Consider the following 18,191-nt stretch of genomic DNA (forward strand, 5'->3'; position numbering starts at 1 on the left):
TCCGGAACAGAACCGTTATTTTAAAAGCATGGGAACCGGTTAATAACATTATTTTATGTTCCAGGCATTTTTTTCCCAGTCCCACAAAAAACAAAACAAAGTGCCTATGAAAAGCCCTCACTGTCACTCAGAAACGTATTCCAGTGTCTGCCTGCCAGCTCAAAATCTTTGCCAGTGTGTGTGTGTAGGCTACCTGCCCCTCCCCCCGAGGCATGCATAGCCTACTGTAGCTACTGACGTTACAGGAGTGATTCAGAAATTAGGAAGAGAGATTTTTTATTTGAGAACAATTGAATAACTTTTTCAGTGCTAGTTAAGGATACTATAGTTATCACATTTTACATTGGGTTTATTAACTACAAAAAGGTAAGACGTGTTTTTATTTTAATTCTGGTGCCGCTCTGCACACACAAGCTTGTTAGTTAGCTAGCTTGTTAGCTAGCTCAGGTCTAGCTCTAGATAACTCTAGGCTGCATTATGTGTAATGTAATGGAACTGAGTCATGATCAAGGGCTAGTTCTGGTCCAATGTTAGTTAAGCCAACTCTCTGAAGTTCAAAGACATTCAAAGTTCCTTCATAGAAGGCGCTCCTCCGTAGGTATAATTATGTGGGCTTAATTCAAATAATGCATGTCATAACAACAAGATGCCAAACGCTACATCCCAAGCGCTCTCCTCACCTGCAAAATTTCAGCCGCATGTCGCACCCTACTCTACTCTTGTCTGTCCAATGCATGTACATAGCTTGGCATGTACATAGCTTGCCCTCTCCATAGCAAGCTGCTCTATCCATTGGTGAAGTAACTAAATGTTGAGCTAAATGTTTTTAAATATATATATTTCAGAGGTTTAAAAAGGAACAGAAAGAAACTATATAAACCGTAACTTTTTTTGGGTTCGAACCGGTTCAGAACTTTATTTTGCTGGTCGGAACAGTGGAACGTAAAAAATAAATAAATTGTTTTGTTCAGAGCAAAACGATTGGAAAATAATTTTGGTTACAACCCCTGGTATAAACTAAACTTATTTGCTGACGATTTCCTGATGTACCTGACAAATATCGAAAACTCAATGCCTCCCTTGTAAAAAATATTTTCTGAATACTCTAAAATCTTATAATATTAAATACATGTAGAAAAAAAACAAATAATGGCAATAGGTAAAATAATAACTGATGATTTACAGCAATCCTATAAGTGGACCACAAACAATATTAAATACATAGGATGCTTAATAAGTGACAACAACCAACAAATATACAGTATAAAATATAACTTTATCCCATTACTCAACTAAATGAAAGCAGATCTAATTAAATGGAACAATCTTCCCATAAATCTTACAGGTAGAATAAACCTTTTTAGAATGGCATGGCTCCCAAAGTTGTTATATTTATTTTTGGTACCAATTACCCCACCAAAGACATTCTTTAAATAAGTATACTCGGTCATAACAGACTTTATATGGGCAAACAAAGCTCATAGAATAAAAAGGAAAGTTTGACATCTTCCTAAGTCTGAGGGTGGTTTTAACCTTACAGACTTGGAATTGTATCAACTCGCCACCAAAGGCTTTTATTTGCGACATATTGTTAAATGCAATAAAGAGGAACAATGGGTACATATTGTAGATGCGCATGCTCATCCCAGAATCTTTTCAAGTGTCTATTAAAGGACACAGCTAAGAACATTAACAACTTCAGTTAAGAACACTATAACAGTATGGGGGAAAAAATGAAACCGATTCCACAATAACTAATATCACTCCTTAAATACCCACCCTTACGGATACAATCCTTGGAAAGCTTTTCAAAATTTTATGATAAATTGGCCCACATGGAAAACTAAAGGCATCGAAACCCTAAATAACGTGGTAATAGGAAATACAATTATTTCCATGACAGAATTAAAAAGCAATTTTGGACTGACCAATGTAGACATTTTCAAATATATGTAACTTAAACGTATTATATCACGAAATTTCAACCTGAAAGCTTTTGGACATCAGAGCAATGTTGAGGGAATCCTATTTGAGTCAGAAAAAGATTCTCATATGATAGGTAAGACATACAAAACCTTGCAGAGAGCCTATACAACTGACAATCTCTTCGAAAAAATATATAAACTATTGGAATGAAGACTTAAAAAGAGTGTTTGAACATAACGAACAAAATTACAGTTAACGAATATTTGCGCTTCATCCAGTATAAACTAATGCATAGAATTGATTATACAAGAGACAAAATTCACAAATTCTACAGCACAACGGCAGTCATGTCTTAATTGTAAAACTAACAATGACTCAATAATTCATGCTTTCTGTATGTAAATGTTAAGTTGTCTATTGTTTTTGTCTATGTATGTCTTTGTTTGTAAAAAAAAAAAAGTATTATAAAAAAAAAAGTATATATTTTAAACGGCATCCCCTATTCAAATACATTATGACAATACTCCAAAAGCTATGCTTGCCTATTCTGCTCAGTGTTTTGACTTGTTGATGGGTTAATTTCCCGAGGAGAGTACTCGTTTTTTTTGTATCAATAAGACTGATGGACAACAACCACCTGAGCCACTGCCTGTTCACCCTGCTATCATCCAGAAGGCGAGGTCAGTACAGGTGCATCAAAGCTGGGACCGAGAGACTGAAAAACAGCTTCTATCTCAAGGCCATCAGACTGTTAAATAGTCATCACTAGGCAGCTTCCACCCAGTCACATAACCCTGCACCTTAGAGGCTGCTGCCCCATATACATAGACTTGAAATCACTGGCAACTTTAATAATGGAACACTAGTCACTCTAATAATGTTTACATATTTTTGCTTTACTCATTATATACTGTATTCTGTTCTACTGTATTTTGCTACGCCTGGCCATGCTTTCCACCTGGCTACCCCTACCCCGGCCACCAGCTCTGCACCCTCCGCTGCAACTTGCCCATGCCCCCCCCCGCTTCTCCTTCACCCAAATTCAGATAGCTGATGTCCTGAAAGAGCTGCAAAATCTGGACCCCTACAAATCAGCTGGGCTAGACAATCTGGACCCTTTCTTTCTAAAATTAGCCGCCGAAATTGTCGCAACACCTATTACTAGCCTGTTCAACCTCTCTTTCGTAACGTCTGAGATCCCCAGAGATTGGAAAGATGCCGCGGTAATCCCCCTCTTCAAAGGAGGTAACACTCTAGATCCAAACTGTTAAAGACCTATATCCATCCTGCCCTGCCTTTCGAAAGTATTTGAAAGCCAAGTTAACAAGCAGATCACCGACCATTTCGAATCCCACCGTACCTTCTCCGCTATGCAATCTGGTTTCCGAGCTGGTCATGGGTGCACCTCAGCCACGCTCAAGCTCATAAACTATATAATAACTGTGATCGATAAAAGACAGTACTGTGCAGCCGTCTTCATCGACCTGGCCAACGCTTTTGACTCTGTCAATCACCTCATTCTTATTGGCAGACTAAATAGCCTTGGTTTCTCTAATGACTGCCTCGCCTGGTTCACCAACTACTTCTCAGATAGAGTTCAATGTGTCAAATCGCAGGGCCTGTTGTCTGGACCTCTGGCAGTCTCTATGGAGGTGCCACAGGGTTCAATTCTCGGGCCGACTCTGTATATATCAATGATGTCGCTCTTGCTGCTGGTGACTCTTAGATCCACCTATACGCAGACAACACCATTTTGTATACATCTGGCCCTTTCATTGGACACTGTGTTAACAAACCTCCAAACGAGCTTCAATGCCATACAACACTCCTTCCGTGGCCTCCAACTGCTCTTAAACGCTAGTAAAACTAAATGCATGCTCTTCAATCGAACGCTGCTTGCACCCGCTCGCCCGACTAGAATCACTACTCTCGGCGAGTCTGACTTAGAATATGTGGACAACTACAAATACCTAGGTGTCTGGTTAGACCGTAAACTCTCCTTCCAGACTCACATTAAGCATCTCCAATCCAAAGTTAAATCTAGAATCGGCTTCCTATTTCGCAACAAAGCCTCCTTCACTCATGCTGCTAAACATGCCCTCGTAAAACTGACTATCCTACCGATCCTTGACTTCGGCGATGTCATTTACAAAATAGCTTCCAACACTCTACTCAGCAAATTGGATGTAGTCTATCACAGTGCCATATGTTTTGTCACCAAAGCCCCATATACTACCCACCATTGTGACCTGTACGCTCTCGTTGGCTGGCCCTCACTACATATTCGTAGCCAAACCCACTGGCTCCAGGTCATCTATAAATCACTTCTAGGCAAATCCCTGCCTTATCTTAGCTCATTGGTCACCATATCAACACCCACCCGTAGTATGCGTTCCAGCAGGTATATCTCACTGGTCATCCCCAAAGCCAACACCTCCTTTGGTCGCCATTCCTTCCGGTTCTCTGCTACAAATGACTGGAACGAACTGCAAAGATCTCTGAAGCTGGAGACACTTATCTCCCTCACTATCTTTAAGCATCAGTTGTCAGAGCAGCTTACCAATCACTGCACCTGTACACAGCCCATCTGTAATTAGCCCACCCAACTACCTCAACCCCATATTGTTATTTACATTGTTATTTATTTTGCTCATTTGCACCCCAGTATCTCTATTTGCACATCATCTTCTGCACATCTATCACTCCAGTGTTAATACTAAATTGTAATTATTTTGCACTATGGCCTATTTATTGCCTTACCTCCATAACTTACTACATTTGCACTGTATATAGATTTTCTATTGTGTTATTGACTATACGTTTTGTTTATTCCATATGTAACTCTGTGTTGTTGTTGTTTTTACCGCACTGCTTTGCTTTATCTTGGCCAGGTCGCAGTTGTAAATGAGAACTTGTTCTCAACTGGCTTACCTGGTTAAATAAAGGTGAAATAAAAAATTAAATAAATACTAAAAGTATATGCCACTCCGACATTGCTCATCCTAATATTTCTAATATTGATATATTCCTTAATTCCATTATTTTACTTTAGGTTGTGTGTATTGTTGTGAATTGTTAGATATACTGCACTGTTGGAGCTAGAAACACAAGCATTTCGCTACACCCGCAATAACATCTGCTAAACATGTGTATGTGACAAATAACATTTGATTTGATGTTGGTGTCCCCAGGGCTCCTGTAGTTGAAGTTGCTGCACTTAATAATAATAATATAATAATAATCTTTATTTGTAAAGCGCTTTTCAATACAAGTAACAAAGTGCATCACATCAACAAATTATAAAATAAAAGTACTAACAAAGAAATGAAAACTAATTTAAAAAAAAAAAGCTAATTAAAAGCATACATTGAAATCATACATTAAAAGCATCTTTATAAAAGTGTGTCTTCAGCAGGGATATAAAAAAAGGCACTGAATCAGCAAGCCTGATCTCCTCTGGCAGACCATTCCAAAGTCTAGGATCCCCTAATGGCAAATGTCCGATCTCCTTTCATTCTCAACCTAAACTTTGCAGATCACTAAATATGTCAACAGCGTAGCTCACCCGGCCTCTCCGCTGTATGACCTTTCCGGTCAACACACAGCAATCTGCAGGCCGTCCATCCGTCCAAATTACAGACCTGGCAGAAGCTGTGGTGCTCTGTCTGGGTGATGGACAGGGCTGGGCGTGGCGCCATGTTGGTTGGACGGGCATGTACCGTTGTTACGAGTGAGAACTTCGTTTCAGGCTTGGGCTGTGTTAGTCTCTAAACTGCACTATCCCAAAGGTTATTGTAACAACATTGCCCAGAACTTGTGGTTGGTGGATTAAAATTAAACCGTTACATGCAGTGCAGAGCGTCGGTACTGACAAAAGACACTACAGTACATCCCATATTTTCCTCCCACTGCAGTGTAGTATCTCCCGTCATTGTCATCTTGAAAATGTTATCATGAGAGGTTTAGTGTTTTGATAGGTACAGTACCACCGTCTGTCTAAGAGTCGTACTGGCTTAGACTCCTTAGACACAAACACTAAACATTCCGGTGACTTCCTGATATTGCCACTTGGGGAAAATGAGAGCAGCTGTATCGTACGAGGGAGACGGCCATTATCATTATGTTAACAGAATTATTTGCTTAGCTTTATTATCTGTGTCCCCCAGCAGCCCTCAAGCCTCGGCCCTCCATCTGTCCCCGGGGGGAAGAAGCAACAGCGCAGTAGGGCAAATGTATTTGCCTTGCCCAGCCAGCCATCTATATTATTACTGAGCTTATTTAATATCCCTGGCCATGTTTTTTCTTTTTTTTATATGGCAGAATGAAGTCTATTAGGACAGCCTGCGCACTCAATGATTTTAACATCGATTACTTTTGCCTGCCCCGGCAGCATGGCGAGGCATGGAGAAGCGATGTGTCTGATGAGAGCATGTGAGGCAGACCGTGGAATGAGAACGGGTATAATTTGGGCTGTTGGCTGGCTCACCTTGGAGAAGAATTTCAAGAATGATAGTTCATTATCACATTCTTTTTTAGTATTCGCTAAAATGTCAAATCCAATTGACCCTTCGCTAAGCCCCATAAGCTAACATATGGAATTGTTTTAAGATGGTCATACCAAGGATAATTTAGCTATTTGATTTTGAATTTTAGGACTCCTTAAGGTATAAATAAAATATCCCCCAATTATTTGATGAAACCTTGAATTTGGCCTTACTGCTCTTACCCCATAGAAATTGAATAACAGCTTCATACATGGATAAACAGATAGCCCCCCACCAAAAAAATCTAAAGGAAGTTTCTTCTGAAGTGTCTGTCCTATATCTGAGAGCATTCGGAAAGTATTCAGACCGCTTGACTTTTTCCACATTTTGTTACATTACAGCCTTGTTCTAAAATTGATAAAATAAATATTTTTTCTCATCAATCTACACACAATACGCCATAATGACGAAACAAAAACAGACTTTTAGACAATTTTGCAAATTTATATATTAAAAAAACCCAGGAAATATGACATTTATATAAGTATTCAGACCCTTTACTCAGTACTTTGTTGAAGCAACTTTGGCAGCGACTACAGCCTCGAGTCTTCTTGGGTATGACGCTACAAGCTTGGCACACCTGTATTTGGGGAGTTTCTCCCATTCTTCTCTGCAGATCCTCTCAAGCTCTGTCAGGTTGGATGGGGAGCGTCGCTGGACAGCTATTTTCAGATCTCTCCAGAGATGTTAGATCGGGTTCAAGTCTGGGCTCTGGCTGGGCCACTCAAGGACATTCAGAGACTTGTCCCGAAGCCACTCCTGCGTTGTCTTGGCTATGTGCTTAGGGTCATTGTGCTGTTGGAAGGTGAACCTTCGCCCCAGTCTGAGGTCCTGAGCGCTCTGGAGCAGGTTTTCAACAAGGATCTCTCTGTACTTTGCTCGGTTCATCTTTCCCTCGATCCTGACTAGTCTCCCAGTCCCTGCCGCTGAAAAACATCCCCACAGCATGATGCTGCCACCATCATGCTTCACTGTAGGATGGTGCCAGGTTTTCTCTAGACGTGATGCTTGGCATTCAGGCCAAAGAGTTCAATCTTGGTTTCATCAGACCAGAGAATCTTGTTTCTCAATATCTGAGAGTCTTTAGGTGCCTTTTGGCAAACTCCAAGTGGGCTGTCATGTGCCTTTTACTAAGGAGTGGCTTCCGTCTGGCCACTCTACCATAAAGGCCTGATTGGTGGAGTGCTGCAGAGATGGTTGTCCTTCTGGAAGGTTCTCCCATCTCCACAGAGGAACTCTGGAGCTCTATCAGAGTGACCATCGGGATCTTGGTCACTTCCCTGACCAAGGCCCTTCTCCCCCGATTGCTCAGTTTGGCCGGGCGGCCAGCTCTAGGAAGAGTCTTGGTGGTTCCAAACTTCTTCCATTTAAGAATGATGGAGGCCACTGTGTTCTTGGGGACTTTCAATGCTGCAGAAATGTTTTGGTAGCCTTCCACAGATCTGTGCCTCGACACAATCCTGTCTTGGAGCTCTACGGACAATTCCTTCAACCTCATGGCTTGGTTTTTGCTCTGTCAACTGTGGGACCTTATATAGACAGGTGTGTGCCTGTCCAAATCATGTCCAATCATTTGAGTTTACCACAGGTGGACTCCAATCAAGTTGTAGAAACATATCAAGGATGATCAATGGAAACAGGATGCACCTGAGCTCAATTTCGAGTCTCATAGCAAAGGGTCGGAATACTTATGTAAATAATGTGTTTCAAAACATTTTCTTTAATGCATTCGCAAACATTTCTAAAAACCTGTTTTCGCTTTTCATTATGTGGTATTGTGTGTAGATTGATGAGGATATTTTTTTATTTAATCAAGGCTCTAAAGTAACAAAATGTGGAACAAGTCAAGGGGTCTGAATACTTTCCGAATGCATTGTATAAGAAAGATCAGGAAACTATATATACATGTATTTAACCCCTTATTTTACGCACTAAACTATTTCCATAGAAACTGAGTGTACAAAACATTAGGAACCATGACATTGACTGACCAGGTGAAAGCTATGATCCCTTATTGATGACACTTGTTAAATCCACTTCAATCAGTGTAGATGAAGGGGAGGAGACAGATTAAAGAAGGATTTTTGAGCCTTGAGACAATTGAGACATGGATTGTGTATGTGTGCCATTCAGAGGGTGAATGGGCAAGACAAAAGATTTAAGTGCCTTTGAACAGGGTATGGTAGTAGGTGCCAGGCGCACCGGTTTGAGCGTGTCAAGAACTGCAACGCTGCTGGGTTTTTCATGCTCAACAGTTTCACGTGTGTATCAAGAATGGTCCACCACCCATAGGACATCCAGCTAACTTGACACAACTGTGGGACGCATTGGAGTCAACATGGGCCAGCATCCCTGTGGAATGCTTTCGATACCTTGTAGAGTCCAAGTCACAATGAATTGAGGCTGTTCTGAAGCAAAAGAGGGTGCAACTCAATATTCGGAAGGTTTTCCTAATGTTTTGTACACTCAGTGCATACTGTACTTCCATTCATGTTTTAAACTGGTACCCGGCTACCTTCAGACTAGTCTTGTGAGGCTTGTGGGCAACAACCGACATGTACGCGTTCGTGAGAGACTCACCTTTCCATAGAGGTGTCATATTAGTGTGTAGCCCAAACTGTTCGGACACTACAGACAGAAGTTGGCTGATCGGCTGTTCTGACTTCAGACGAGTCACGTGACGTTTGTGGGGGTCGTGTTCATGAGAGTCTCATCTTTCCATTGAGGGGTCATAATAGTTTAAAGGCCAAACCGTTCGGACGCTATAGACGTTTTTGTGAGAAGACCAATTTTCCGGATGTTTCATGGTCTAACAAACACCGCTGTAGCTCTGCCACCTGTCACCTTAGCTGCTGAAGGGCGACATCGGCGGATGTGGTCGGTTGAGCCCATGCAAAAAAACGGATATCTCTACCTTAAACTGACGGATTTTGATGGGGATTTCTGTATTATGCTAATTAGATTTCCTCGGGGCCGCATACATAGACTCTGGGGGTTAATATAACTTGTTTATTTTTTCGAAATGTACGTTAGCTAGCGAAATTAGCTATGTTAGTTAAATAAATAGCCTGACTTTTAATAAAAATAAATAAATAAATATTATGAATACAACTCTCATCTGCTGTCGACATACGATTTGAGAGTTAGTTAACTCCAAAAGTGGTTAGTAACTTTGGCTGCATGCTGACAGTGCATTTAGAGCCATACAGTGGCTAGCCACACTACAACCTTCATTTTACCAGGTTCCCGTGAAGTAATTGTAATAACAGTCCATCACATACCCGAGAGTCTGCTGATTAGCAAGGGATAGCCTGTGTTTAATTTGATTGTGTATTAAAAACACAGTTTGAGATCATTGTGAGGGAATTTCACCAGTGGTTAGAAGGGGGAATTGGGTTTCCTGGGAAAATGTTGTCTGAGGTTGCTATCAATTATCTATATAAACCCTGGATGACTGACAGCGGGTGCTGTATTGAAGCCACCGCGCAGCCATCTTGGTACTTCTCCTCCATTATAAAAAAGTTTTTGGAAGCTATATAAATGCATTTATTAATGTCTACATTCGTTTTTGACACGTTAATTATATTACAGATGCCTTAATGCATACTTTTAAATTATATGTGAGATAAATATTTTTTTTTAATGAAACAATATATTAAAACATTTTCCTTAAAGTATCTTTTTTTGAGAGTACTAATGTTACTGTCCCCACTACAACAACAAAATACTTAAATACATGTAATTTTGCCCTTGAAACATTTAATTGAAATACTGTAGAATTCCATTCATTCCTGTGGAGGACTGCTCCAACTGAAAGTGCCAATATGGCCGACCAGTGGCTTTAAAGCCTCTCAATGTCCAATACATAGCATCTGCAATCCAGGGTTTATTTACATCATTGGTTGCAACAGTAACCAAGGGGGGCAGGGCTTAGCAAAGGGTCAATTGCCGCCATATTGGTGGTCCATGTGAAATTGTGGAACGTCTAACCATATCCACTCTGCCTCTTCCATATGTATTCAGCGCAATGTGAAAAAAGCAATTGGAGGGGCAGCCCAACCAGGCTCTGCACAAGCAGTTGGAGGGGCAGCCCAACCAAGCTCTGCTCAACCAATTGGAGGGGCAGCCCAACCAGGCTCTGCTCAACCAATTGGAGGGGCAGCCCAACCAGGCTCTGCACAAGTAGTTTAAGGGGCAGCCCAACCAGGCTCTGTACAAGCAGTTGGAGGGGCAGCCCAACCAGGCTCTAGCCCTGTCTGCTACTGTAATGGGAGAGTGGCCAAATGTCACGTCTAGGCAGATGAGCCCGTCTCTTCCAAGGAAAGGTCAGATGGAGCATCCTTGTTTATTTTTTAATTCCTAGACGGAAGCTTTTTACAGAACGGACAAAGCTCCAGGAGTGACAACAAGCACGGCTTACCTTGCTACAGCAACACACTCACAGTGAGCCATATGTCAAGGTTTGGAAGGAAAGGCAACGTTTTGGAGAAAATATCCTTACCCTTTTGCATTGATAATGGCATCTGAAGCCTAGGACTTCAGCCCAAAGGCCAAGTCAAGCACTTCAGGGCCTTACCGATTGTATCATAATGCCACTACTGCATATTAAACATAGGGCAAATATGAAGGTGGTTGATTTTAGCTCCTGATGCAGAGACAGCTCAAATGCAGTCTGAAGGCCTGTGTCTGTCATCTGAGTATGGACAAAGGCCTCTGGGAACTTTGTTCAAGGAAAAAGGGGCAAACTTGTGCGCAAAAAATGATGGATAGACTTAAAGTTCAGTCAACATTTGAAGAACAAAATCTAAACAATATCACTCATTCAGTAGAATACATGTACAGTGAGGGAAAAAAGTATTTGATCCCCTGCTGATTTTGTACGTTTGCCCACTGACAAAGAAACTATCAGTCTATAATTTTAATGGTAGGTTTATTTAAACAATGAGAGACAGAACAACAACAAAATCCAGAAAAACGCATGTCAAAAATTTTATAAATTGATTTGTATTTTATTGAGGGAAATAAGTATTTGACCCCCTCTCAATCAGAAAGATTTCTGGCTCTCAGGTGTCTTTTATACAGGTAACGAGCTGAGCCCCAGATCGAGGGAGATTATCAGTGGTCTTGTATGTCTTCCATTTCCTAATAATTGCTCCCACAGTTGATTTCTTCAAACCAAGCTGCTTACCTATTGCAGATTCAGTCTTCCCAGCCTGGTGCAGGTCTACAATTTTGTTTCTGGTGTCCTTTGACAGCTCTTTGGTCTTGACCATAGTGGAGTTTGGAGTGTGACTGTTTGAGGTTGTGGACAGGTGTCTTTTATACTGATAACAAGTTCAAACAGGTGCCATTAATACAGGTAACGAGTGGAGGACAGAGGAGCCTCTTAAAGAAGAAGTTACAGGTCTGTGAGAGCCAGAAATCTTGCTTGTTTGTAGGTGACCAAATACTTATTTTCCACCATAATTTGCAAATAAATTCATTAAAAATCCTACAATGTGATTTTCTCAACAACAAAAAAATCTCAATTTGTCTGTCATAGTTGACGTGTACCTATGATGAAAATTACAGGCCTCTCTCATCTTTTTAAGTGGGAGAACTTGCACAATTGGTGGCTGACTAAATACTTTTTTACCCCACTGTAGTTTGCAAGGCACATTTCTGTGAAAATAGAAGATGGCATCTTATCTTATTTTCTAGATTTGAGTCCCTCAGGAAATAAATTGTTAGTGGACAAAGACATTGGAAGTATTATTTCTCGCAAGTGTTTGCCCATACTTACAATGTACCACCAGGTACGTCAGGGCTTGGAAGTCTTTGACGGCTGGGTGGTCCACGATGCACACCACGGGAACGCTGTCATCCTCTTTAGTGACGATGAACCTCAGCTGGCTGGTCACCGTGAACATGTGGTCATACGTCTCCTCCACCTTGGACATGCCTGGGAGGGATGACAAAAACAGACACGTTGTATACAATCACCTGTCTCTCTTTTATGTGTGGGAATACTTGGGAACAGATTTCCAAACTTAAAATCACTTGGAGCTGATTTCCTGATGTTTTCACAGTCTTTTATGTCCAACAATGATTTTTTAAATATTCGGCCCGTGGGTGGTTGGGGACCGCTGTACTATGCTAACATATGGAATTGTTTTAAGATGGTCATACCAAGGATCATTTAGCTATTTGATTTTTGAGTTTAAGGACCCCTTAAGGTATAAAAAAAATAGATACAAAAAGTATATGATGGAACATTGAATTTGGCCTTACTGCTATTAGATCATAGAAATGCATTGAATAACAGCTTTATACATGGATAAACAGATAGTCCCCCAGAAAATCTAAAATAAGTTTGTTCTGAAGTGTCTGTCATATATCTTAGAGATATAAGAAAGATCATGAAATTATTTATATATTATACTTTTTTTGTGGTTTTTTTTCATGCATTTAACCCATTATTTTAAGCACTAAACTATCTCCATATACAGTGCATTCTGATGCAGACCCCTTTACTTTTTCCACATTTTGTTACGTTACAGCCTCATTCTAAAATGGATGATTCTCCCCCTCATCAATCTACATACAATACCCCATAATGACAAAACAAAAACTGGTTTTTAGAAATGTTTGCACATTTATTAAAAATTTAAACCGGAAATATCATAAGTATTCAGGCCTTTTCCTCAGTACTTCGTTGAAGCACCTTTGGCAGTGATTACAGCCTCGAGTCTTCTTGGGTATGATGCTACAAGCTTGGCACACCTGTATTTGGGGAGTTTCTCCCATTATTCTCTGCAGATACTCTTAAGCTCCGTCATGTTGTATGGGGAGTGTTGCTGCACAGCTATTTTCAGGTCTCTCCAGAGATGTTAAATCAAGTTGAAGTCTGGGCTCTGGCTGGGCCACTCAAGGACATTCAGAGACTTGTCCCGAAGCCACTCCTGCGTTTTCTTGGCTATGTGCTTAGGGTCGTTGTCATGTTGGAAGGTGAACCTTCACCCCCAGTCTGAGGTCCTGAGAGCTCTGGAGCAGGTTTTCATTAAGGATCTGTCTGGACTTCGGTCCGTTCATCTTTCTCTCGATCCTGACTAGTCTCCCAGTCCCTGCCACTGAAAAACATCCCTACAGCATGATGCTGCCACCACCATGCTTCACCGTAGGGATGGTGCCAGGTTTCCTCCAGACGTGACGCTTGGCATTCAGGCCAAAGAGTTCAATCTTGGATTCATCAGACCAGAGAATCTTGTTTCTCATGGTCTGAGAGTCCTTTAGGTGCCTTTTGGCAAACTCCAAGCGGGATGTCATTTTCCATTTACTGAGGAGTGGCTTCCGTCTGGCCACTCTACCATAAAGGATTGATTGGTGGCCCTAAAAATCTGTTTTTGCTTTTTTCATTATGGGGAATTGTGTGTAGATTGATGAGGGGGCAAAAACATTTAAATCAATTTTAGTATAAGGCTGAACTGTAACAAAATGTGGAAAAAGTCAAGGGGTCTGAATACTTTCCGAATGCACTGTACTTCCATTCATTTTTTAAACTGGTACTCGGACTACCTTCGGACTATAGTCTTTTGAGGCTTGTGGGCATCCTAGAGCAAAATAACCGACATGTACAGTACGTGTTCGAGATAGACAAACCATTTGGACGCTACATACGTTTTCATGAGAAGACCAATTTTCGGGATGCCTCATGATCTGACAAACACCGCTCTAGCTCTGCCACCTTTCATCGCAGATGCAGACGGGGATTGTTTTATTATGCTAATTTGATTTTTGCGGCGCAGCGGACATCGACTCTAGGGGGTTAAAAACCCACTGATATTTACAGCCATTTTTCTTCATCATAGTTTTGTTGTTTTGGGAATTACGAAGTGGGTCTTTACTAAAGACTTCAGAGACCTATTGTATGGCACCTGATGAAGACGTGAGTGGTTGAAACGTTGTCTCAATTGTCACCAATAAACGACATGCAAGCATAGATTACAGTGTGTAGAGTTTATTTTTATAGTTTACTGAACAATATCCAGCACCTGCTCAAAGACATTGTGCGTGTGTGTCTTGTTTTCCTATAGGGATGAAAAACAGCCGTGTTTCAATACAACATTTACATTTACATTTTAGTAATTTAGCAGACGCTCTTATCCAGAGCGACTTACAGTTAGTGAGTGCATACATCATTTTTTAAATTTTTCATACTGGCCCCCCGTGGGAATCAAACCCACAACCCTGGCGTTGCAAATGCCATGCTCTACCAACTGAGCTACATCCCTGCCGGCCATTCCCTCCCCTACCCTGGACGACACTGGGCCAATTGTGCGCTGCCCCATGGGTCTCCCGGTCGCGGCCGGCTACGACAGAGCCTGGATTCGAACCAGGATCTATAGTGGCACAGCTAGCACTGCGATGCAGTGCCTTAGACCATTGGAGTACACGTCCTGGTAATCCGTCTGGCTGTAGGGACAAGACTGTAGGGACCTATTGTAAAGCAGTCATCTTTAGACCGCAAGTCATTAATGTAACTGGCCTATATGTTTTCTCTTCACAAGGACATCACACAATCACATAAAATGTTCTTTGGTACTTTTCGTAGAATTGAGTACACCTGAAATATAATACCTGAAAACAAATAAGCTTTTTCCCCTCCTATGAAAAGCTTGTGTTGCATAATCAAGTGTTCCCACATTTAATTGGGAGTGGAATATGTTTATTTTGTAACAAAATGGTAACAACGGGCTACTGTTGCGCTCAAGGCTATGAGGGAAGAGTAGTAATAACATAATTGAGAGAGGTGGCCATTGTGCGTCTCTGAATGGAGTGGCTCTGTGAGTGACCTTGTACAGTACAAGTAGGGAAGAGAGAAGGGAACGTCCTAGAGAATGGTCAATGGAAGGTGAATCAGCTGGAAATTGCTCGTTGTCAAGGGCTGTTGTACTCGTGAGTCACTCAATGGCTGCTGGGGTGGTTGTTGATGGGACAGTTTATTTGTGTTTTATGAAGGAATTTTGATCCATAGTAACCCCTGCCAACGGTACACAGCGAGGTGTGAAGTAGGCCTACACATGTACCTCGTTCTGATGAGTAACTGTGGTGCTACACAATACAGACAACACACTCTCCACACGCTGAATAGGCCAACTTTCTTTCCCCATTGTCCCATTTCATAACAATATTTGGTATCAAGAGTGTATTTCGGTCATGTCAATGAAGCGAATAGAATTTTATTCGATTGAGATGGGGACGTTGATCAGGGAGAAAAAGCAGGAGCGGGAGAGAGAGAGAAAGAACAAGGGGAGGGGAGGAAAGAGGTAGAGGGAAGAAGGAAAAAGAGAGAGGTAGAAACAGGCAGAGGGAGAGGGAGTGACAGAGGGTGAGGGAAAATTAACCTGACAGAGGACTTATTTACATATACAGTGCCTTGAAAAAGTATTCACACCACTTGAATTTTTCCACATTTGTTGTATTACAGCCTGAATTTAAAATAGATTAAATTGAGATTTTTTGTCACTGGCCTACACACAATACCCCATAATGTCATAGTCGTCCCCACAGTGAATGTACGTACATACCCCAACCAGAAGCCATGGATTACAGGCAAAATCCGCACTGAGCTAAAGGGTAGAGCTGCCGCTTTCAAGGAGCGGGACTCTAACCTGGAAGCTTATAAGAAATCCCGCTATGCCCTCCGACGAACCATCAAACAGGCAAAGCGTCAATACAGGAGTAAGATCGAATCATACTACACCGGCTCCGACGGTCGTCGGATGTGGCAGGGCTTGCAAACTATTACAGACTACAAAGGGAAGCACAGCCGCGAGCTGCCCAGTGACACGAGCCTACCAGACGAGCTAAATTACTTCTATGCTCGCTTCGAGGCAAGTAACACTGAAACATGCATGAGAGCATCAGCTGTTCCGGACGACTGTGTGATCAAGCTCTCCGTAGCCGATGTGAGTAAGACCTTTAAACAGGTCAACATTCACAAGACCGCAGGGCCAGACGGATTACCAGGACGTGTACTCCAAGCATGCGCTGACCAACTGGCAAGTGTCTTCACTAACATTTTCAACCGCTCCCTGTCTGAGTCTGTAATACCAACATGTTTCAAGCAGACCACCATAGTCCCTGTGCCCAAGAACACCAATATAACTTTCCTAAATGATTACCGACCCGTGGCACTCACGTCTGTAGCTTTGAAAGGCTGGTCATGGCTCACATCAACACCATTATCCCAGAAACCCTAGACCAACTCCAATTCGCATACCACCCCAACAGATCCACAGATGATGCAATCTCTATTGCGCTACACACTGCGCTTTCACACCTGGACAAAAGGAACACCTACAGTGAAGGGAAAAAAGTATTTGATCCCCTGCTGATTTTGTACGTTTGCCCACTAACAAAGAAACGATCAGTCTATAATTTTAATGGTAGGTTTATTTGAACAGTGAGAGACAGAATAAAAACAAAAAAATCCAGAAAAACGCATGTCAAAAATGTTATAAATTGATTTGCATTTTAATGAGGGAAATAAGTATTTGACCCCCTGTCAATCAGAAAGATTTCTGGCTCCCAGGTGTCTTTTATACAGGTAACGAGCTGAGTAGGGAGCACACTCTTAAAGGGAGTGCTCCTAATCTCAGTTTGTTACCTGTATAAAAGACACCTGTCCACAGAAGCAATCAATCAATCAGATTCCAAACTCTCCACCATGGCCAAGACCAAAGAGCTCTCCAAGGATGTCAGGGACAAGATTGTAGACCTACACAAGGCTGGAATGGGCTACAAGACCATCGCCAAGCAGCTTGGTGAGAAGGTGAAAACAGTTGGTGCGATTATTTGCAAATGGAAGAAACACAAAAGAACTGTCAATCTCCCTTGGCCTGGGGCTCCATGCAAGATCTCACCTCGTGGAGTTGCAATGATCATGAGAACGGTGAGGAATCAGCCCAGAACTACACGGGAGGATCTTGTCAATGATCTCAAGGCAGCTGGGACCATAGTCACCAAGAAAACAATTGGTAACACACTACGCCGTGAAGGACTGAAATCCTGCAGCGCCCGCAAGGTCCCCCTGCTCAAGAAAGCACATATACAGGCCCGTCTGAAGTTTGTCAATGAACATCTGAATGATTCAGAGGAGAACTGGGTGAAAGTGTTGTGGTCAGATGAGACCAAAATCGAGCTCTTTGGCATCAACTCAACTCACCGTGTTTGGAGGAGGAGGAATGCAGCCTATGACCCCAAGAACACCATCCCCACCGTCAAACATGGAGGTGGAAACATTATGCTTTGGGGGTGTTTTTCTGCTAAGGGGACAGGACAACTTCACTGCATCAAAGGGACGATGGACGGGGCCATGTACCGTCAAATCTTGGGTGAGAACCTCCTTCCCTCAGCCAGGGCATTAAAAATGGGTCGTGGATGGGTATTCCAGCATGACAATGACCCAAAACACACGGCCAAGGCAACAAAGGAGTGGCTCAAGAAGAAGCACATTAAGGTCCTGGAGTGGCCTAGCCAGTCTCCAGACCTTAATCCCATAGAAAATCTGTGGAGGGAGCTGAAGGTTAGAGTTGCCAAACGTCAGCCTCGAAAGTTTAATGACTTGGAGAAGATCTGCAAAGAGGAGTGGGACAAAATCCCTCCTGAGATGTGTGCAAACCTGGTGGCCAACTACAAGAAACGTTTGACCTCTGATTGCCAACAAGGGTTTTGCCACCA

General features: G+C 42.0%; 1 protein-coding gene across 1 annotated transcript in view; it reads right to left on the reverse strand.

Moving 5' to 3' along the window:
* The window catches only part of LOC311142057 (cell adhesion molecule 1-like), a gene marked incomplete at both ends in the record, with an annotated part of 471,507 nt that overhangs the window by 82,493 nt on the left and 370,823 nt on the right, over positions 1-18,191 (reverse strand). The window contains one exon of the mRNA XM_084177610.1: positions 12,253-12,411. Coding sequence (XP_084033736.1) covers positions 12,253-12,411 — 159 coding nt within the window. The remainder of the gene's footprint in view (positions 1-12,252; positions 12,412-18,191) is intronic.

This window comes from Coregonus lavaretus, assembly GCF_964263955.1.
Source record: "Coregonus lavaretus genome assembly, chromosome: 15".
NCBI lineage: Eukaryota > Metazoa > Chordata > Actinopteri > Salmoniformes > Salmonidae > Coregonus > Coregonus lavaretus.